This window comes from Phyllobates terribilis, unplaced genomic scaffold (genome assembly GCF_046119375.1).
Source record: "Phyllobates terribilis strain yellow unplaced genomic scaffold, ASM4611937v1 Scaffold_3__8_contigs__length_932513732, whole genome shotgun sequence".
Taxonomy (NCBI): Eukaryota; Metazoa; Chordata; class Amphibia; order Anura; family Dendrobatidae; genus Phyllobates; species Phyllobates terribilis.
In genome coordinates, this window is record NW_027362763.1 from 315,885,678 (window position 1) to 315,909,393 (window position 23,716).

At 44.3% G+C, this 23,716-nt stretch overlaps 1 protein-coding gene across 1 annotated transcript in view; it reads right to left on the reverse strand.

The window, feature by feature from the left end:
• The window catches only part of MELTF (melanotransferrin), a 149,243-nt gene that overhangs the window by 80,118 nt on the left and 45,409 nt on the right, over positions 1–23,716 (reverse strand). Inside the window, exon 2 of the mRNA XM_073675014.1 lies at positions 2,657–2,811. Within this exon, the coding sequence (XP_073531115.1) occupies positions 2,657–2,811 (155 nt within the window). The remainder of the gene's footprint in view (positions 1–2,656; positions 2,812–23,716) is intronic.

The following is a 23,716-nucleotide window of genomic DNA, read 5'->3' on the forward strand; positions in this document are numbered from 1 at the left end:
TGTGGAAGGGGACATAGTATAGAGAGGGGCAGTGGGATGGTGGGACTTTATGCAGAGAGGCAGTGTGGGGGACATATAGTAAGGGGTAGTTTGGGCAGATATTTTCGAGAGGGGCAGTATTTGAGGACACATTATGGAGAGAGGCTGTGTGGGTGGATATTATGGAGAGGTACAGTATGTGGGGGTACATTATGGAGAGGGGCTGTGTGGGGGATATTATGGAGAGGGGCTGTGTGGGGGATATTATGGAGATTGGCAGTATGGGAGGACATTATGGAAAGGGGCAGTGTGGGGGGATATAGAGAGGGGCAGTGTAGGGGGCTATTATGGAGAGGGGCAGCATGGGAGGGTATTTTGTGCAGGAAGCACAGTGAGGGGCACTTTATTTAGTGGCACAGCATGGAAGATATTTTTATTTATGGGGCAGTATAATGATACTTTTATTTTTAAGGGCACTGTGCTGGGACGTGCTGCTGAGGACGGAGAAGAAAGAAGTCTACAGAGAAGAGCTCTGGCCATGAAATCTCATGATAGTTTCTGTATTGCAGACATCTGTAGATGTATGCAATACATTTATGTATGGGGCTGACCTGAGATTACAATTGATCGCTGTACTAAGCTTGGTGCTCTATACATGTACTGACTGTGTTTCTGGTGCTGCACTCATGTACTGACAGTATTTATGGCGCTGCATTCATGTACTGACAGTGTTTCTGGCACTGTATGCATGTACTGACAGCAGTGTTTCTGGCGTTGCATTCATGTACTGACAGTGGTTCTGGTGCTGCATTCATGCACAGATGGTGTTTCTGGCACTGTATTTATGTACTGACAATGGTGTTTCTGGTGCTGCATTGATGTACTGATGGTGTTTCTGGTGCTGCATTCCTGTACTGATGGTGTTTCTGGTGCTGCTTTCATGTACTGTCGTGTCTCTGGCAGTGCATTCATGTACTGATGGTGGGGCTGGCGCTTCATACATGTACCGATGGTGATTCTGGTGCTGCATTCATGTACTCATGGTAGTTCTAATGCTGCATTCATGTACTAACGGTGGTTCTGGTGCTGCATTTATGTAAGAATTTATGTACTGATGGTGGTTATGATTCTGCATTCATGTACTGATGGTGGGTCTGATGCTGCATTCATGTACTGATGGTGTTTCTGGTGCTGCATTCATGTACTGATGGTGTTTCTGGTGCTGCTTTCATGTACTGTCGTGTCTCTGGCACTGCATTCATGTACTGATGGTGGGGCTGGCGCTGCATACATGTACCGATGGTGATTCTGGTGCTGCATTTATGTACCGATGGTAGTTCTAATGCTGCATTCATGTACTAACGGTGGTTCTGGTGCTGCATTTATGTACTGACAGTGGGGTTGGTGCTGCATACATGTACCGATGGTGCTTCTGGTGCTGCATTCATTTACTGATGGTAGTTCTAATGCTGCATTCATGTACTGATGGTGGTTATGATTCTGCATTCATGTACTGATGGTGGGTCTGATGCTGCATTCATGTACTGATGGTGCTTCTGGTGCTACATTCATATACTGATGGTGTTTCTGGTGCTGCTTTCATGTACTGTCGTGTCTCTGGCACTGCATTCATGTACTGATGGTGGGGTTGGTGCTGCATACATGTACCGATGGTGATTCTGGTGCTGCATTCATTTACTGATGGTAGTTCTAATGCTGCATTCATGTACTAATGGTGGTTCTGGTGCTGCATTTATGTACAGAATTTATGTACTGATGGTGGTTATGATTCTGCATCCATGTACTGATGGTGGTTCTGATGCTGCAGTCATGTACTGATGGTGGGTCTAATGCTGCATTCATGTACTGATGGTAGTTCTAATGCTGCATTCATGTACTGATGGTGGTTCTGATGCTGAATTCATGTACTGATGGTGTTTCTGGTGCTGCTTTCATGTACTGTCATGTCTCTGGCATTGCATTCATGTACTGATGGTGGGGCTGGCGCTGCATACATGTACCGATAGTGATTCTGGTGCTGCATTCATGTACTGATGGTGATTCTGGCACTGAACTCATGTGCTGACAGTGGTTCTGATCCTGTACACATATAGCAATCCATAACGTACTTCGTGGATATGTTGAAACTTGAAAATCCTCAAAATTTAGAAATTTGAGATTATGAGGAGTATTTGATGAGTTTCTGCTCCAAAAACTCAGTGTAAGTTAGTGTGTGTTCACACTGATTTTTTTTTGGGAGCAGAAACTTTCCAAATCCTTCTTAAATACTTAAAAGTTGGTTCTGGTGATGTATTAATGTACTGATAGTGTTTCTGGTGAAGTATTCATTTAACTACCCCTTTCCATTTTTTTTGTGGCCCTTGGGATTGGTTCACTATGGCAATGTGGCTCTTGGAACAAAAAATGTTGTGCACTCCTGCCCTAGTTCATGCTGCTGTCAAATTACATAGCAAAAAATTGCTGACAGATTACCTTAAGAAAAAACGTTATTTGTACTGTGAGTGTAGAACGCTATGAACAGGACAGGTTTTCATTCTCTGGAAGTGAACAATTAGACTTGCAATGTGATGACTGTAAGTAGATATGTTGAAACTCTGGCCACTTTCAGGTAATGTAAAAGTAATGTCAAGGTGTTTTCATGAAGATTTCCACACACCTGCACATTTTTTACACAGTTTAACTGTGACGTGCCGCTGACACAAGATAAAGAAGGCACAATCTTTGCTTCAGCGAAGGCTGCTCTCATGCCATTGCATTTTTTGTACTCCGCTTCAGAGACTGTACACCATCGGATTTCTTTCAGGCAAAAAGCTGAAGAAAAAATATTGTGTCAGATTTACATGACAAAGTCTAATATTATTATTATTTTTTTAAATTATTTTGACTTAATATTAGAACATCAATGTGTGTGACCTAAGCACGGGAAATTTGTAATGGTCAATTAGAAACAATTACAAAATGTGACGCTGAGTCACCTCTCACGGACAAGCCGTGTGGCAGGCAGGTCAAGGAGTCCGATGTATAAACCAAGAGAGTGCATCAGAGACAAAGGGATAAGACAAACGAATAGTCAAGAGTAAGTCCAAGGTCAGGCACTGAAGGTCAGGGAACATCACGCCAAAGGGACAATCTTAGCAAATGGTCAAAGAGGCTAAATCCGCGGTCTTGCAACAAAGGTCAGAGAATACTGAGCACAAAGCACACACACATCACCGTGCAAAAGGGTGACACCTAGAGGACTTCCAGCAGACCCGGCCTAATTTGGTTGCAGGGAAATTCCATACACAAAACTGACAGCCAAGCATGCCAAGGTGCCACTCACAAAGCTGACATCCTGACACACCCTTGCAATCCATAGGACGGCTGAGCTGTCACTCACTGTGTCCCTAGGACACAATGAACAGAGGGATTGTGACACAAAGCAGTAGCAGCCACAACCATTGCTCCTATTCACACCATAATACCATTGATGCCCTAAAATCTAAAGGCCTTTAACAGGATCTTCTGGTCCTTTATATTTGCTCTTTTATTCCAGTCTAATTTCTACCTAATCCTTGTTGCACTGTTGCTTTGCTTTTCTGGGGTCCTGGATTCAAATCCCACTAAGGGCAACATCTGCATGAACCTGGAGACCGCATTATTAACTATGATTTCAAAAAAAGCTGAAATGATTTCTCAGAACACTAAAAAAAATCAAAACTTATATAATTATACAGAATTCTTGTTTTGAATGAGGATCCAGTATGTTCGGCACTTAGAATGAGGAGGTAACATTTTCCCCTTTCGGACGGATTGTTTCATGCATTAATATTTTTTCCTTCATGGTCTAGATCAATATAGGGGAACAAAATTATAAAGTTTACCCATACCCCATCCCTTCGTCCACATCTTCTCCCATCCTTATGTTGAACTTGGATATAAGGTATGTTTTGTTTTGTTTTTTTCTTTTATTATGTAACTATGGAAGTACCCACTTACTTACAGATCAAGGTTTCTAAAAAAAATTGCGATTTTCCCGGCTACTATAGTTTTACAGTCAATTCCAGTCACTGTCTGCCCCAAAGATTAAACAAAATTAGTTTATTTTTAGATACTTTTTTATTGCCTAACATTCTAATATGATCACACCTTTTACTAAGCCAACTGCTCTGTCGACCCACTTTTCTGTCTCACCCGGTCTCTACTGAGCCTTCTCCCTGCTATAATGTATGTATGGAATACATGGCACAATATTAGAATGCTTTAAACACTTGACCCTTCCCATTGCCTGTTAAAAACTTTCCCAGGAAGTGGATGGCCTAATGCTATATGCACAAATTGGTAGGGGAAGGACAGTTCCATCCCATCGATATGGCTTCCAAATCCTCACACAATACAAATCTTCAAGTTCCATTATTCAGATATACTTCTTCCCTTATTTGCTCATCTACAGGCAACAAAATACACAAATACCTCAATTATCTCCAAAGTGGAATCAAATTTCCTACTACCACAATAGACCAAATCTTCGTTTTTTATAGTCTTTGGAGCCTAAAGCACCCCATACACATTACATCAGTGTTGGGTGAACCAGGTTGATTGTCGGGGCAAATATTGATCCGAGATGTCCGCTTTCGGACTGCTGATAGTATTGTTTTCTGGAGATAAGCTGTGGCCAAACATGTCTGGCGATAGCCCTCTCATAGAGAACACAGGAACTCTTGACCAAATGACCATTTTCTATGTACGGGGAAAGCTGGCCAAGATGTCTCCAGCCAGCAATCATCAGAACCATTGTTTGGCTGACAGCAATCTAATGTGTATGATGGCCGGTTCACACATCAGCATTAAATCTGACATGTGGGCTGACACTCAGATTTCTACAGTGTATGTGGGTTATAATCTAGTGATAGAGAATGTATAACTGGTAGAGAAAGGTTGAACTTGATAAACCTACATCTTTTTTTTAACATGTGTATACAGTGGGGGAAATAAGTATTTGAGCCCTTGCTGTTTTTGTAAGTTTGCCCACTGACAAAGACATGAACAATCTATAATTTTAAGGGTAGGTTAATTTTAACATTGAGAGATAGAATATCTAAAAAAAAAAATCAAGAAAATCACATTGTATAAATGAGATTTTTTTTTTCATTTTTCAGTGAGAAATAAATATTTGATTCCCTACAAACCATTATGAGTTCTGGCTTCTACAAACCAGTTAGACGCTCTTAATCAACTCGTTACCTGCATTAAAGACAGCTGTCTTACATAGTCACCTGTATAACAGACCCCTGTCCACAGACTCAATTAATCAGTCAGACTCTAACCTCTACAACATGGGCAAGACCAAAGAGCTTTCTAAGGATGTCAGGGACAAGATCATAGACCTGCACAAAGCTGTAATGGGCTACAAAACCATAAGTAAGATGCTGGGTGAGGAGACTACTGTTGGTGCAATAGTAAGAAAATAGAAGAAATACAAAATGACTGTCAATTGACATCGATCTGGGGCACCATGCAAAATCTCACCTTGTGGGGTATCCTTGATAATGAGGAAGGTGAGAGATCAGCCCAAAACTACACGAGGGGAACTTGTTAATGATCTCAAGGCAGCTGGGACCGCAGTCACCAAGAAAACCATTGGTAACACATCACACCTTAAAGGTTTAAAATCCTGCAGGCCCGTCTGAAGTTTGTGAATGAACACGATGATTTTGTAAATTATTGGGAGAAGGTGCTGTGGTCAGATGAGACAAAAATTGAGCTCTTTGGCATTAACTCAACTCGTCGTGTTTGTACGAAGAAGAAGGATGAGTACAACCCTAAGAACTTTGTCCCAACCGTGAAGCATGGTGGGGAAAACATTATACACTGCTCAAAAAAATAAAAGGAACACCCAAAGAACACATCCTAGATCTGAATGAATGAAATATTCTCATTGAATACTTTGTTCTGTACAAAGTTGAATGTGCTGACAACAAAATCACACAAAAATCATCAATGGAAATCAAATTTATTAACCAATGGAGGCCTGGATTTGGAGTCACCCCCAAAATTAAAGTGGAAAAACACACTACAGGCTGATCCAACTTTGATGTAATGTCCTTAAAACAAGTCAAAATGAGGCTCAGTATTGTGTGTGGCCTCCACATGCCTGTATGACCTCCCTACAACGCCTGGGCATGCTCCTGATGAGGTTGTGGATGGTCTCCTGTGGGATCTCCTCCAAGACCTGGACTAAAGCATCCGCCAACTCCTGGACAGTCTGTGGTGCAACATGACATTGGTGGATGGAGCGAGACATGATGTCCCAGATGTGCTCAATCGGATTCAGGTCTGGGGAACGGGCGGGCCAGTCCATAGCTTCAATGCCTTCATCTTGCTGGAACTGCTGACACACTCCAGCCACATGAGGTCTGGCATTGTCCTGCATTAGGAGGAACCCAGGGCCAACCGCACCACTATATAGTCTCACAAGGGGTATGAGGATCTTATCTTGGTACCTAATGGCAGTCACCCTACCTCTGCCGAGCACATGGAGGGCTGTGCGGCCCTCCAAAGAAATGCCAACCCAACACCATTACTGACCCACTGCCAAACCGGTCATGCTGAAGGATGTTTCAGGCAGCAGATCACTCTTCACGGCATCTCCAGACTCTGTCACGTCTGTCACATGTGCTCAGTGTGAACCTGCTTTCATCTGTGAAGAGCACAGGGCGCCAGTGACGACTTTGCCAATCCTGGTGTTCTGTAGCAAATGCCAAGCGTCCTGCACGGTGTTGGGCTGTGAGCACAACCCCCATCTGTGGACGTCGGGCCCTCATACCACCCTCATGGAGTCGGTTTCTAACCGTTTGTGCAGACACATGCACATTTGTGGCCTGCTGGAGGTCATTTTGCAGGGCTCTGGCAGTGCTCCTCCTGTTCCTCCTTGCAAAAAGGCGGAGGTAGTGGTCCTGCTGCTGGGTTGTTGCCCTCCTACGGCCCCCTCCACTTCTCCTGGTGTACTGGCCTGTCTCCTGGTAGCACCTCCAGCCTCTGGACACTACGCTGACAGACACAGCCAACCTTCTTGCCAAAGATCGCATTGATGTGCCATCCTGGATGAGCTGCACTACCTGAGCAACTTCTGTGGGTTGTAGAGTCCATCTCATGCTACCATGAGTGTAAAAGCACAACCAACATTCAAAAGTGACCAAAACATCAGCCAGAAAGCATTGGTACTGAGATGTGGTCTGTGGTCCTCACCTGCAGAACCACTCCTTTATTGAGTATATCTTGATAATTGCCAATAATTTCCATCCATTGTCTATTCCATTTTCACAACAGCATGTGAAATTGTCAATCAGTGTTGCTTCCTAAGTGGACAGTTTTATTTCACAGAAGTTTGATTTACTTGACAGAGTTATATTCTGTTGTTTAAGTGTTCCCTTTATTTTTTTGAGCAGTATACTTTGGGGGTGCTTTTCTGCAAAGGGGACATGGCGACTGCACCGAACTGAAGTGAACATGGATGGGGTCATGTACTGCGAGATTTTGGCCAACAACCTACTTCCCTCAGTAAGAGCATTGAAGATGGGTCGTGGTTGGGTCTTTCAGCAAGACAATGACCCAAAACATACAGTCAAGGCAACAAAGGAGTGGCTCAAAAAGAAGCACATTAAGGTCATGGAGTGGACTAGCCAGTCTCCAGACCTTAATTGAAGCTCCGAGTTGCCAGGAGACAGCGGCAAAATCTTAATGATTTAGAGATGATCTGCAAAGAGGAGTGGACCAAAATTCCTCCTGACATGTGCGCAACCCTCATCATCAACTACAAAAAACGTCTGACTGCTGTGCTTGCCAACGAGGGTTTTGCCACCAAGTATTAAGTGTTGTTTGCCAGAGGGATTAAATACTTATTTCTCACTGCAAAATGCAAAAAAAAAATATCGAATTTATACAATTAAAAATGTGATTTTCTTGATTTTTTTTTTTGATATTCTATCTCTAAATGTTAAAATTAACCTACCCTAGTCTAGGTTCTTCAAAGTAGCCACCTTTTGTTTTGATGACTGCTTTGCACACTCTTGGCATTCTCTTGATGAGCTTCAAGAGGTAGTCACCGGAAATGGTTTTCACTTCACAGGTGTGCCCTGTCAGGTTTAATAAGTGGGATTTCTTGCCTTATAAATGGGGTTGGGACCATAAGTTGTGCTGTGCAGAAGTCAGGTGGATACACAGCTGATAGTCCTACTGAATAGACTGTTAGAATTTGTATTCTGGTAAGAAAAAATGAGCTAAGTAAAGAAAAACGAGTGGCCATCATTACTTTAAGAAATGAAGGTCAGTCAGTCTGAAAAATTGGGCAAACTTTGTAAGTGTCTCCAAGTGCAGTTGCAAAAACCATCAAGCGCTACAAAGAAACTGGCTCACATGAGGATGTGGCAGCCCTGCGGGGGATTACCACAGGATCCATAGGTGCAGGGAGAGATGTACACTTGCGGACACACAACACCTTCCACCCCAGGTCTGAGGGGAGGAGACAGTTTCCAGGGAGACAGCAAAGAGGCAGTTAGTCTAGAGACGGGTGAAGGAGGAGAGAAAGAGAGCTGTTGGCTGAGGACCAGTTAAGCCCTGAACTAGGAAACAGGTCTGTGTTGTGAAGCGCCCTAGAGAGAGGGACGGTGTCACGCTGTCTCAGAATACTGGAGGTAGGGGGCCTAAGCTGACCCTAAGCTGGGGCCCTGACTAATCCCTCAACCTGGAGGTACTGTTAAAGGTACAGAGGTCCAGGCCGCCAGTGTAACCCCTACCTCCTGAGGATCCCTGCACCTAAGTAATCTAGTCCTGAGAAGGACCCCGATCACAACAAAAGGGGACAAGAAATAATATGCCCACACACAGTACTTAGACGAACGAGACAGTACAAGGGAAAAACCAAAACCACCTTGCATACAACAACTACACAACTACAACAGAGGGAACACCAACGGGAAAGGAGATAAATGATAAAGCGAGGAAGGGAAAATACACTCCAAGTACACTTATCTCAGAAACTCCAAACACCACGATCCGCTCTGTAAGTCTGAATGAAATGCTTTCACCGACACTTCCCAAACAGACCAGCAGGCATTTGAAGGAGTCTCACTACAGAAGTATTGATTGCAGCTGGGCGAGGCTGGACCTCGTCTAGCACAGAGAGAGAGAGAATTAACTCCCTCACTGCCGAAAAACACAAAGCACCAACAAGTCAGCTGCGAGAAGTCAGGCTGTGTACTCGTGACGATCTTCGTGGCGACACACCCGTGACAGTACCCCCCCTTCTACGAGGGGCCTCCGGACCCTCAGGGCCAGGTTTATCCGGGTGAGTCGTGTGGAAGGCCCGAACTAATCGGTCTGCGTTAATATCCGACGCAGGAACCCACATCCTCTCCTCAGGACCATACCCTTTCCAATGAACCAGGTACTGAAGGGACCGGCGATTAAAGCGTGAATCGATGACCCTCGATACCTGGAACTCCAAGTTACCATTGACCACCACTGGAGGGGGAGGTAAAGGTGACGGTACCACCGGCGCCACATACCTCTTAAGCAATGATCTGTGGAACACGTTGTGAATTTTAAACGTAGGGGGGAGGTCAAGACGGAATGCCACCGGATTAATAATAGAACTGATTCTGTACGGCCCGATGAACCTGGGACCCAGTTTCCAGGAGGGAACCTTAAGTTTAATATTCCTGGTAGACAACCATACCCGATCGTTCACACTTAGGTCCGGACCAGACACTCTCCTCCTATCAGCCATACGTTTGTATCGGTTCCCCATAGTATTCAGATTCTTCAGCACCCCTCTCCATACTGAAGCGAGTGATGAGGAAAATCGTTCCTCCTCAGGAACCCCCGAAGAGCCCCCCCTACTGAAAGTACAAAACTGGGGGTGAAAACCATATGCCCCAAAAAACGGGGACTTACCAGTGGACTCGCTCCGCCTATTATTAAGAGCAAACTCTGCCAGAGGTAAGGAAGAAGCCCAGTCCTCCTGGTTCTCTGACACAAAACACCGGAGATATGTCTCCAAGCTCTGGTTCATACGTTCCGTCTGACCATTGGTCTGAGGATGAAAAGCCGATGAGAATGACAAATGCATCCCCCGCCGTGCACAAAACGCCTTCCAGAACTTGGACACAAACTGAGACCCCCGATCAGACACCACCTCGGAGGGTACCCCGTGAAGCCTCACAATCTCCCCAATGAACACCTGCGCAAGAGTTTTAGCATTAGGGAGAGCCGGAAGAGCGATAAAATGTGCCATCTTGCTGAACCTGTCCACTACAACGAGTATGACCGTTTTACCCGAAGACGGAGGGAGGTCCGTAATAAAGTCCATAGACAGATGAGTCCAAGGACGCTCCGGGATCTTCAAAGGTAAGAGGGCCCCAGACGGACGGGTATGTGAGGTCTTAGAGCGCGCACAAACCCCACAGGACGCGACAAAAGTTACCACCTCCTTATGTAAGTTAGGCCACCAAAACCGACGCGAGAGGAGATCCACAGTTGCTTTACTCCCCGGGTGTCCTGCAAAAACTGAGTTATGGTGTGCCTCGATCACCTTTTGTCGCAACTGATCTGGAACAAACAGTCTCCCCGGAGGTCCAACAGGGGCGTCCCCCTGAGCCTCCAATACCTCCTCCTCCAGCTCAGAGCATACTGCCGAAACCACCACCCCCTCCTGAAGGATAGGAATCGGGTCGTCCGTATTCCCGGCCCCAGGGAAACTACGAGATAAGGCATCCGCCTTTACATTTTTTGACCCAGGACGATATGTAACGACAAAATTAAACCTGGTAAAAAACAATGACCACCTAGCTTGTCTGGGATTCAGACGTTTCGCGGACTCCAGATATAGCAGGTTCTTGTGATCGGTGATGACGGTGACCGGATGGACTGCCCCCTCCAAAAAATGGCGCCACTCCTCAAAAGCTAACTTAATGGCCAAGAGTTCCCTATTGCCGACATCGTAATTCCTCTCAGCGGACGACAATTTTTTAGAGAAAAAGGCGCACGGATGCCACTTACCAGGGGACGAACCCTGTGACAATACTGCTCCCACCCCTACCTCGGAAGCGTCTACCTCTACAATGAATGGCTGTGACGCATCAGGTTGAATGAGTATGGGTGCCGAGGCAAAACATTTTTTCAAGGAGGAGAATGCTTGACAAGCCTTGTCAGACCACCTAGAAAAATCCGTCCCCTTTTTAGTCATGTCTGTGAGAGGCTTAACCATGGACGAGAAATTACGAATGAACTTCCGGTAATAATTAGCAAACCCCAGGAAACGTTGTAGTGCCTTAAGATTCTCTGGCCGATCCCACTCAAGAACTGCCCGCACTTTCCCAGGGTCCATACGAAAACCGGACGCTGAAACCAGGAAGCCTAAAAACTGGAGTTCCTGTACGGCGAACACACACTTTTCCCATTTGGCATACAGTTTATTATCCCGCAAGATCTGTAACACCTGCCTAACGTGCTCCTGATGAGACACCAGATCCGGCAAGTAAATTAAGATATCATCCAGATATATGACAACAAACTGTCCCACCAGGCGGCGAAAAATGTCATTAACAAAGTGTTGGAACACCGCCGGGGCATTAGTCAGACCGAATGGCATGACAAGGTTCTCATAATGCCCCTCCGGAGTGTTAAACGCCGTCTTCCACTCATCCCCCTCCTTCATCCTAATCAGATTGTACGCCCCCCTGAGATCCAACTTAGAGAACCATTTGGCGCCCACGATCTGATTAAAGAGATCGGGAATAAGTGGGAGCGGATACGGATCTCGGACCGTAATCCGATTAAGTTCACGGAAATCCAGGCAAGGGCGTAGGCCTCCATCTTTCTTCTTAACAAAGAATAACCCCGCAGCCACCGGTGAAGATGAAGGTCTAATATGCCCCTTAGCCAGACTTTCTGAAATATAATCCTTCATGGCCTGCCTCTCAGGACCAGAAAGGTTATACAACCTAGCTTTAGGTAACTTGGCCTCAGGGAGCAGTTTTACAGAACAGTCATACTCGCGATGAGGAGGTAGTTCCTGACACCCTTTCTCCGAGAATACATCCTCAAAGTCCGCCAGAAATGGAGGTAAGACCCAAGGAGTAACCGCACCGATGACCGTGTTCATGCAGTTTTTATTACAGAATTTACTCCATTGGCTTATCTCTCTGGTTTGCCAATTAATAACCGGGTTATGCTTAGCTAACCAGGGAAGGCCCAACACTATAGGAGTGGGAAGACCCTCCAACACGTAGCAAGACAACAGTTCTTTATGTATCGCCCCCACTTGAAGTTTTACGTCATGCACAGCTTGCAAAAAACTTCCCTGACCGAGAGGCCTGGCATCGATCGAGAATATGGGGATGGGTTTAGCCAACTCACTCAATCGCATACCTTGAACCCGGGCAAACCGAGCATCAACCAGATTAGCCCCGGCCCCACTATCCAGAAGAACAGATATCCTCTCAGTTCTCGTACCCACCACCACCTCCGCCGGTACGAGAAACTGAGACGAACCTAGGGACGAAATACCTACTCCCAGATTGCCGTCCACCACACAACCTGGGATCAACAGTTTTCCGACGACTCTTCACTCTGCAAGGGACGGGATGGACACCCCCCAATAAAATGTCCCTTTCTCCCGCAGAAGAAACACCTTCCTGTCTTATGGCGCACCACCGGTCCCCTCCCCCGAAATGATGTCCCTCCTAATTGCATAGGCTCCTCTGGACTGACCAGGGGAACCACCATATGAGGGGACCTTGTAGGAGGTGGAGTCATCACAGGGGGTAGAGTTATCCCGCACCTCTCCCGAAGCCGTCTGTCAACGCGAATAGCAAGGGCCATAGCGGCTTCCAGTGACGCGGGAGAGTCATACTGTGCCAACACATCCTGTAATTTGTCGGATAAACCATGACAAAACTGGCTCCTAAGAGCCGGGTCATTCCACTGGGTGTCCGTGGCCCACCTACGGAACTCCGAACAGAATTCCTCCGCCGGACGATCTCCCTGCTGGATCCTACGTAACTTAGACTCAGCAAGGGAGATCCGATCTGGGTCATCATATACGAGTCCCAGAGCAGCGAAAAACCTATCCACTGACTGGAGAGCCGGGGAGCCCGGGGGAAGAGAGAACGCCCAAGATTGTGGGTCCCCTAGTAGGAGCGAGATGACAATTCCCACTCTTTGTTCTTCACTCCCCGATGACCGAGGCCGCAGCCGAAAGTACAACTTGCATGCCTCCCGGAAAACAAAAAACTTGTCCCGCCCCCCAGTGAACCTGTCAGGGAGAGCTACTTTAGGTTCTGGTCCGGCTTGCTCCTGAGGATGCAAAACCTTGGACCTAACGTCCGCCAGCTCCATGGACAAACTCTGCAACTGCCGAGCTAGACCGGCTACTGGATCCATGGTAGCTGGAGAAAAACTAAGTGGGTCGGTGAAAATGTCACGCTGTCTCAGAATACTGGAGGTAGGGGGCCTAAGCTGACCCTAAGCTGGGGCCCTGACTAATCCCTCAACCTGGAGGTACTGTTAAAGGTACAGAGGTCCAGGCCGCCAGCGTAACCCCTACCTCCTGAGGATCCCTGCACCTAAGTAATCTAGTCCTGAGAAGGACCCCGATCACAACAAAAGGGGACAAGAAATAATATGCCCACACACAGTACTTAGACGAACGAGACAGTACAAGGGAAAAACCAAAACCACCTTGCATACAACAACTACACAACTACAACAGAGGGAACACCAACGGGAAAGGAGATAAATGATAAAGCGAGGAAGGGAAAATACACTCCAAGTACACTTATCTCAGAAACTCCAAACACCACGATCCGCTCTGTAAGTCTGAATGAAATGCTTTCACCAACACTTCCCAAACAGACCAGCAGGCATTTGAAGGAGTCTCACTACAGAAGTATTGATTGCAGCTGGGCGAGGCTGGACCTCGTCTAGCACAGAGAGAGAGAGAATTAACTCCCTCACTGCCAAAAAACACAAAGCACCAACAAGTCAGCTGCGAGAAGTCAGGCTGTGTACTCGTGACGATCTTCGTGGCGACACACCCGTGACAGACGGAGGCTAGAAGGAGAAAGAAAGAGATAAAACTATTATCCCTTTAGCTCACCCAGACACCGGAGTCCGAGATTGCTATTAATTCAGGAATAGCATAGAAAACCCGGACAGATCAGGAGGATCTACTCCCCCTGAAGAAGAAGGGGAGAGAGTCGCCAAACTTCACCAAGTATAGGACCAAGGGGCCCAGAAAGAGAATTGGTAGCCCCAAGGAAAGGTCCTCATTGTCAGTTGTAGAGAAGGACCCCAAAGAAAGTGAAGGTGGCATGTTCAGCTTAAGGCAGGACTGATCCCAAACAACGCACACAGTGTTATAGGAGGCCTCACAAATCTCCAGAGTGAATATCTCTACCTGCACCGAAAACCTGGTTACCCTCCTGAACTGTACCTGTTACCGGACCTCAGTAAAAGAAAGGTACTGAAACAAAGACTTAATGTGTTTGTGTGCCTACTTTGACATTACTGCCTATAGCGTTCATACAAGCCGTATGCCGATCACCTCAGCAACCATACACAGCGCTGGTAACCGATTTTACCAGTTACCACAGGAGGCGTCAGGACACAATTCTCCCATCATCCTGACCCCCATCCCTTTACTGACGGTCCAGGGCACGGAACCGGAAACCGACCAACAGTGATCCCCACAGAAGTAACTCATCCATCCCGGTATCCGAGTACCCCTACCCCTGTCGACGGACTCAAGGACCGCCACTGGAAAGGAAGACCAAGAGTCACCTCTGCTTCTGAGGATAAGTTTATCCGAGTCACCAGCCTCAGAAATCGCAGGTTAACAGCAGCTCAGATTAGAGACCAGGTCAATGCCACACAGGGTTCTAGCAGCAGACACATCTCTTCAACAAATGTTAAGAAAAGAGGAAAAGAACATACGACATAGGACCCAAATAATGAAAAAATACAAAATGTGTATTAGAGATAGTACATTAAAATACATGGAGCTTATAGGCACAGAGTGCCATGTGTACGATAGACGATAGGGACCCCACCGTGCCCCCTGAAGAAGGCTGCGTCCGAAACGTGCGTAGGGGTGGACTCCCCTCCCCCTCTGGTATGTTATGACTATATTTCACTAAGTCATCACCCTCTGAACTTTCTGCCATGCGGTCTACCTCTTAGCATTTAGACACATCTCCATATCTGCCTAGTTTACTATTGCAATAACCCTGTCTACTTTCTATGACACCTTGCTCTCTCAATACTGGCTAGGAGTTTAGTGTCCTAAAGAATCTATATTCTTACCTGCTGGCTTATATTTTGTTCCTACTGCTGTGAGGGTTCTAGGTGGGGTCCCTATCGTCTATCGTACACATGGCACTCTGTGCCTATAAGCTCCATGTATTTTAATGTACTATCTCTAATAAACATTTTGTATTTTTTTATTATTTGGGTCCTATGTCGTATGTTCTTTTCCTCTTTTCTTCAGATGTTTATTTACGATACCCTTATATTGACTATCCTTTGTCCGCCCAATATGGTCTGAAATATTTTCTATAATGCGGACTGCTCTGTGGTATATATTTTAACAAATGTTAAGAGGAGACTTTGTGCAGCAGGCCTTCATGGTAAAATAGCTGCTAGGAAAAAAACTGCTAAGGACGGGCAACAAGCAGAAGAGACTTGTTTGGGCTAAAGAACACAAGGAATGGACATTAGAGCAGTGGAAATCTGTGCTTTGGTTAGATGAGTCCAAATTTGAGATCTTTGGTTCTAACCACCGTGTATTTGTGCGACGCAGAAAAGGTGAACGGATGCACTCTACATGCATCGTTCCCACCGTGAAGCATGGAGGAGAAGGTGTGATGGTGTGGGGGTGCTTTGCTGGTGACACTGTTGGGGATTTATTCAAAATTGAAGGCATACTAAACCAGCATGGCTACCACAGCATCTTGCAGCGGCATGCTATTCCATCCGGTTTGCGTTTAGTTGGACCATCATTTATTTTTCAACAGGACAATGACCCCAAACACACCTCCAGGCTGCGTAAGGGCAATTTGACCAAGAAGGAGAGTGATGGGGTGCTACGCCAGATGACCTGGCCTCCACAGTCACCAGACCTGAACCCAATCGAGATGGTTTGGGGTGAGCTGGACCGCAGAGTGAAGGCAAAAGGGCCAACAAGTGCTAAGCATCTCTGGGAACTCCTTCAAGATTGTTGGAACACCATTTCCGGTGACTACCTCTTGAAGCTCATCAAGAGAATGCCAAGAGTGTGCAAAGCAGTCATCAAAGCAAAAGGTGGCTACTTTGAAGAACCTAGAATAAAAGACATATTTTCAGTTGTTTCACACTTTTTTTGTTAAGTATATAATTCCACATGTGTTAATTCATAGTTTTGATGCCTTCCGTGTGAATGTACAATTTTCATAGTCATGAAAATACAGAAAAATCTTTAAATGAGAAGGTGTGTCCAAACTTTTGGTCTGTACTGTATATATATATATATATATATATATATATATATATATATATATACACTGTGTGCAGAATTATTAGGCAAGTTGTATTTTAGAGGATTATTTTTATTATTGATCAACAACTATGTTCTCAATCAACCCAAAAGACTTATAAATATCCAAGCTTAATATTTTTGGAAGTTGGAGTGTTTTTTTTTTAGATTTGGCTATCTTAGGAGGATATCTGTTTGTGCAGGTAACTATTACTGTGCAGAATTATTAGGCAACTTAATAAAAACCAAATATAATCCCATCTCACTTGTTTATTTTCACCAGGTAAACCAATATCAGTGCACAAAATTTAGAAATAAACATTTCTGACATACAAAAACAAAAACCAAAAAAATTAGGGATCAATATAGCCACCTTTCTTTATGGTGACACTCAACAGCCTTCCATCCATAGATTCTGTCAGTTGCTTGATCTGTTTTCGATCAACATTGCGTGCAGCAGCCACCGCAGCCTCCCAGACACTGTTCCGAGACGTGTACTGTTTTCCCTCCCTGTAGATCTCACATTTTATGATGGACCACAGGTTCTCTATGGGGTTCAAATCAGGTGAACAAGGGGGCATGTCATTATTTTTTCTTCTTTTAGACCTTTACTGGAAAGCCACGCTGTGGAGTAGTTGGATGCATGTGATGGAGCATTGTCCTGCATGAAAATCATGTTTTTCTTGAACGATACCGACTTCTTCCTGTACCACTGCTTGAAGAAGTTGTCTTCCAGAAACTGGCAGTAGGTCTGGGAGTTGAGCTTCACTCCATCCTCAACCCGAAAAGGTCCCACAAGTTCATCTTTGATGATACCAGCCCATACCAGTACCCCACCTCCACCTTGCTGGCGTCTGAGTCGGAGTGGAGCTCTCTGCCCTTTACTGATCCAGCCTCTGGCCCATCCATCTGGCCCATCAAGAGTCACTCTCATTTCATCAGTCCATAAAACCTTTGAAAAATCAGTCTTAAGATATTTCTTGGCCCATTCTTGACGTTTTATTTTATGTTTCTTGCTCAAAGGTGGTCGTTTTTCAGCCTTCCTTACCTTGGCCATGTCCCCGAGTATCGCACACCTTGTGCTTTTTGATACTCCAGTAACGTTGCAGCTCTGAAATATGGCAAAACTGGTGGCGAATGGCATCTTGGCAGCTTCATGCTTGATTTTCCTCAATTCATGGGCAGTTATTTTGCACCTATTTTGGCCAACACGCTTCTTGCGACCCTGTTGGCTATTTGCCATGAAACGCTTGATTGTTCGGTGATCACGCTTCAAAAGTTTGGAAATTTCAAGACTGCTGCATCCCTCTGCAAGACATCTCACAATTTTGGACTTTTCAGAGCCCGTCAAATCTCTCTTCTGACCCATTTTGCCAAAGGAAAGGAAGTTGCCTAATAATTAAGCACACCTTATATAGGGTGTTGATGTCATTAGTCAACACCCCTCCTCATTACAGAGATGCACATCACCAGATTTACTTAATTGGTAGTTGGCTCTCAAGCCTATGCAGCTTGGAGTAGGACAACATGTATAAAAAACATAAAAGTGATCAAAATACGCATTTGCCTAATAATTCTGCACACAGTGTGTGTGTATATATATATATATATATATATATATATATATATATATATATATATATATATACAGTGCCTACAAGTAGTATTCAACCCCCTGCAGATTTAGCTGGTTGACACATGCGGAATTAACTTGGCATTGTGACATTTGTTCTGTAGATCAGCCTGGAAGTGGGAAATGCACTGCAGCAAATTTTTTTTTTTTTTTTTTTTTAAACGTAAAAAGTTAATTCAGAGTGTCATTTATTATTCAACCCCTCAAACCACAAGAATTCTGTTTGGTCCCCCTAAAGTATTAAGAAGTAGTTCAGGCACCAAGAATAATGAGCTTCACATGTGTGGATTAAAGATCTCTTTTGCCAGCCTTTTCTGACTATTTAAGACCCTCCCCAAACTTGTGAACAGCACTCAGACATGGTCAACATGGGAAAGACAAAGGAGCATTCCAAGGCCATCAGAGACAAGATCGTGGAGGGTCACAAGGCTGGCAAGGGGTACAAATCCCTTTCCAAGGAGTTGGGCCTACCTGTCTCCACTGTTGGGAGCATCATCCGTAAGCGGAAGGCTTATGGAACTACTGTTAGCCTTCCACGGCCAGGACAGCCTTTGAAAGTGTCCTCCCGTGCCGAGGCCAGGCTTGTCTGAAGAGTCAAGGCTAACCCAAGGACAACAAGGAAGGAGCTCCGGGAAGATCTCATGGCAGTGGGGACATTGGTTTCAGTCAATACCATAAGTAACGTACTCCACCGCAATGGTCTCTGTTCCAGACGAGCCCGTAAGGTACCTTTACTTTCAAAGCGTCATGTCAAGGCTCGTCTACAGTTTGCTCATGATCACTTGGAGGACTCTGAGACAGACTGGTTCAAGATTCTATGGTCTGATAAGACCAAGATCGAGATCTTTGGTGCCAACCACACACGTGACGTTTGGAGACTGGATGGCACTGCATACGACCCCAAGAATACCAACCCTACAGTCAAGCATGGTAGTGGCAGCATCATGCTGTGGGGCTGTTTCTCTGCCAAGGGGCCTGGCCATCTGGTCCACATCCATGGGAAGATGGATAGCACGGCCTACCTGGAGATTTTGGCCAAGAACCTCCGCTCCTCCATCAAGGATCTTAAGATGGGTCGTAATTTCATCTTCCAACAAGACAACGACCCAAAGCACACAGCCAAGAAAACCAAGGCCTGGTTCAATAGGGAAAAAGTCAAGGTGTTGGAGTGGCCTAGGTCGCCTAGTCAGTCTACTGACCTTAACCCAATTGAAAACTTGTGGAAGGAGCTCAAGAATAAAGTCCACATGAGACACCCAAAGAACCTAGATAACTTGGAGAAGATCTGCATGGAGGAGTGGGCCAAGATAACGCCACAGACCTGTGCCGGCCTGATCAGGTCTTATAAAAGACGATTATTAGCTGTAATTGCAAACAAGGGTTATTCCACAAAATATTAAACATAGGGGTTGTATAATAATTGACCCACACTTTTATGTTTAAAATTTAATAAAATTCAACTGAGCAACATAACTTTTTGGTTTGTAAGATTTATGCTTCTGTTCATAAAACCTACTCTCGTTTGCAGTTTGAAGGCTCTAACTTATTTGCATCTTATCAAACCAGCTAAATCTGCAGGGGGTTGAATACTACTTGTAGGCACTGTATATATATATATATATATATATATATATATATACACATAGAAAAAATATAAAGAGGCAGCACTCCAAGAAATTTATACACATATATATACACATATATAGATAGACCGATAGATATAGATATATATTGTGACAGAGTCACTGGTGATGTATGTGAGTATGTGAGGGGAGATATGTTTCACTGCGGCTACTAGCTTCCGTAAACTAAACCTACAAATTTCTTCCAGCATGTTATGTGTTGGGGGTTAAACCACGATTTTAAAAGAGTCGTCATTTGTGAATGACTATTGTGAAGGGTGGGAGGTCATTCACCATATCTCCACCTCAGCGTGTGGCTGGGCAAGTTAAATGCTCAGTCACTGATTTTTTTTGTGTGTTGTGAGTTTGGAGAGGCAAGTCTCCAGACTGTGGAACTTCAGCTCAGGAGGAGCTAAAGTGTGCTGCAACTTAAGCAGCGAATCCCGCAAGCATATGGACTGTGCTATTGTTTAGCTTTTGTTTTACCATTATGTCAGCAAGGATGAGTTTATTTTGCTGAACCTGCAGTGCTTTATGCCGTTTTAAATAAACCTGCAGACGAAAACGTTCCTGAATCTACTTCTGAAAGCAGCCGAGGGAGTCGTCTTACCACAATATATATATATATATATATATACATATATATATTTACCGTATATATATATATATATATATTTATTTATTTTTTATATATATATATGTGTGTGTGTTTCACTGCATGTCACAGCCAAGTATTAAGCTCGCGCAGTACAAGCTTTCCCTCTCTCCTCTGTTTTCATTGGCAGAGCCACTGTCCTGTGTTGTGCCCCACAAGTGGCCCATTTTGGAAACTACACCCCTCAAGGAATTTATCTAGAGGTGTGGTGAGCATCTCGAATCCACAGATGCTTCACAGAATTTTAAAACATTGTGCCGTGCAAATTAAAAATTTATTTTTTCCTCAAAAATGTTATTTTAACCCAAAATTTTTCATTGTCACAAGAGTAACAGGAGAAAATGGACTATATAATTTGTTGTGACATTTCTACAGGGATACCCGATATGTGGTCAGAAACTCTTGTTTGGGCACATGGCAGGGTTCGGAAGGGAAGGAGCGATATTTTATTTCTGGACTTCAAAACTGTCTGGAATAGATTGTAGATGCCATGTTACATTTGGAGAGCCACGAGGTTCCAAAGCAGCACTAATCCCCACAAGGGACCCCATTTTGGAAACTACACCTCTCAAAGAATTCCTCTGGGGGTGCAGTGAGCATTTTAAACCCACAGATGTTTCACAGAAATGTATAATATTAGGCTGTGAAAATGAAAAAATTACATTTTTTCCACTAAAATGTTGTTTTAGCCCCAAATTTTTAATTTTCAGAAGGGCTAAAAGGAGAAAATGGACCACTAAATTTGTCTCGCATTTTCTCATGAGTACAGCAATGCCCCATATGTGGTCAAAAACTATTTTTTAGGCACAGTGCAAAGCTTAGAAGGGATAGAGTGCCATATCTGAATGCAGATTTGCCTAGAATGGTTTGCTGGTGCAATGTCATGGCCTCTGAGGTGTCAGGACAGCAGGTCCCGCCCCCCTCATAAGTGACCCCATTTTACAAACTACAAATCTTAATTGAGGTCAATTGAGGGAGATTTCTGTTCTTCTTGCAATTAGAGGCTCTGGAGTTTGTATACTATTCTAGGAAAATCTGCTCTCCAAAAGTCAAATTGCGCTCCTTCCCTCCCGAGTCTCACTGTGTGGCCAAACAGTACTGTACAGCCACATATGGGGTATTTTCAGGTTCACGAAAAATTGTGTAACAAGTTATGCTGTCACGTTTACCTATTTCCCCTTGTGAATATGTGAAATCTGGGGCAAAAAGAACATTTTAGTGGTAAAAATCTAATTTTTTCTTCATCGCTCAATGGAATAAAATTTTGTGAAACACGTGTTGTGTGGAGGTGCTCACTGCACCGTTAGATGATTTAATTAAGATTTGTAGTTTGTAAAATGGGGTCACTTATGAGGGGTTAAGGAAACACATCAAAACCGCTTGGCAATTGGTCTGCCAGCTATTGCAATGGCAATCCTGATGTGCTGTGCACATGATGTGGAAATTTCCACTCAGGATTGCCATTGCATTTTAAAACGCAGCATGTCCATTGTATGCAGCATTCCCCGTCCATTGACTTTAATTGAACCGCAGCAAATCCGCAGGTATAATATTTACCCACGGATTTGCTGCGGTTCAATTTAAGTCAATGGGCTGCGGAAACACTGTGGGAATGCTGCGAGTGGTACCCGGGTCGCGATGTCATCCTCCCCGCGGCCGGCAGTACACTGCTGGGAGCGTGCTCGCTCCCAGCAGTGTACATTGCTGCGCTGCCAGGACCTGCAGTGTGGTCACATAAGCTCTCAGCTGAAGATCAGCTGAGAGCTCACGTGACCTCACTTTATGGCACCGATGCTGCGTGGGAACATTCTGAAGAATGTTCCCACCAGTACTGGTGGTGAGGTCATTGGGGCTGATCAGCTGATCTTGAGCTGATGAATCCCAGTGACCTCACTCCTGCAGCAGCAATGTACACTGACAGGAGTGATTTTACACTCCTGCTAGTATACATTGCTGTCTTCTACAGTAGTGACATCAGTGACTGCTGATGTCACTGCTGTAGAAGTGACCCGGATCGCCGAGGGACAATCATGACGGCGGTAATCGTGGACTACATCATGATGGCAGACAGGTGAGGGATATGGTTGTTCTATATTTTACTTTTTTTTTTTTACAGAAGATTGAGGGATTCGGGGACTGAGCGTGCAATAATTTTTTTTTTTAAAACCGTATGTTTTTCATTTCATTAAAATACTTTATTCTGGCCTTGTATTTATTGAAAAAGCGTCGACAACTTTACTACGCGGTTAGTAATGGGGGCGTCTTATAGACGCCCTCCATTACTAACCTGGGCTTCACGTTCCAAGTGTTAAAGCAATGTCCCACCAAAATAACTTTATTTAGCTCCAAAAAGCATTAATTGATGTACAAAATTGCTTAAAAAAAGAGTCAAAAACGTGCGTTTTTTCCACAGCGTTTTTCCTGCCAAGGAGATGCAGAAATGCTGCAGAAATTTTGCTTCAAATCCTGAACGTGTGCACATAGCCTTAGATTTTTAATTTCAGCTCATGAAAAATTAGTTGCATTTATATTTTTGTTCAATACTAATCTAAAATGTTAACCAAAACCTGCAGTGTAAAATGGCCTTTATACAATGGTACTATTGAGCTGGCAGTGTTATAACCAGGGCACAGCGGTACTTAGTGACGGGTACAATCTTTCTAAGCTCCCAGTGGGAAAAATCATGACTAATCCAAGGTCTAGATGAATAGAAACATAACATTTAAAACTAGCTAAAAAAAGTCATCAAAGACCAATAAAAACATACAATTGTATATTTATATTAGTGATTCTCCACTTTTTCCATACTTAACTCAACACATGGATATAGATTACAGATAAAATACTAGTAGAGGTATATGACATATATAAAGGAAACAGTCAAAGCTGAGCAATTTCATCATGGCCCAGCCTATATAATGGTCTGTTCATGACAGATCGGGGAGATGGAACAACAGCTGAAGATTATACAGAAATATATAGACAACACGTCATTGTTTCATGAAGAACAGATTGCTTTTATTTTCTATCGGTGCACACCATGAAATCTGAACTATAAGGAGATCAAGTACATTCCAGGTGTGGTGCTCCTCATAGAGATTTAGTTTTGTTATGTAATATGTATGAACACCAACAAAACCACCAAACCAACATAAATAGACATATCTATATAAGTTTTATATTGTATCATCATGAGATGGATTAAATGGCCTATTAATATAATATAAACCCTGCTTTTCAGGCTCCATCTTTCTCTC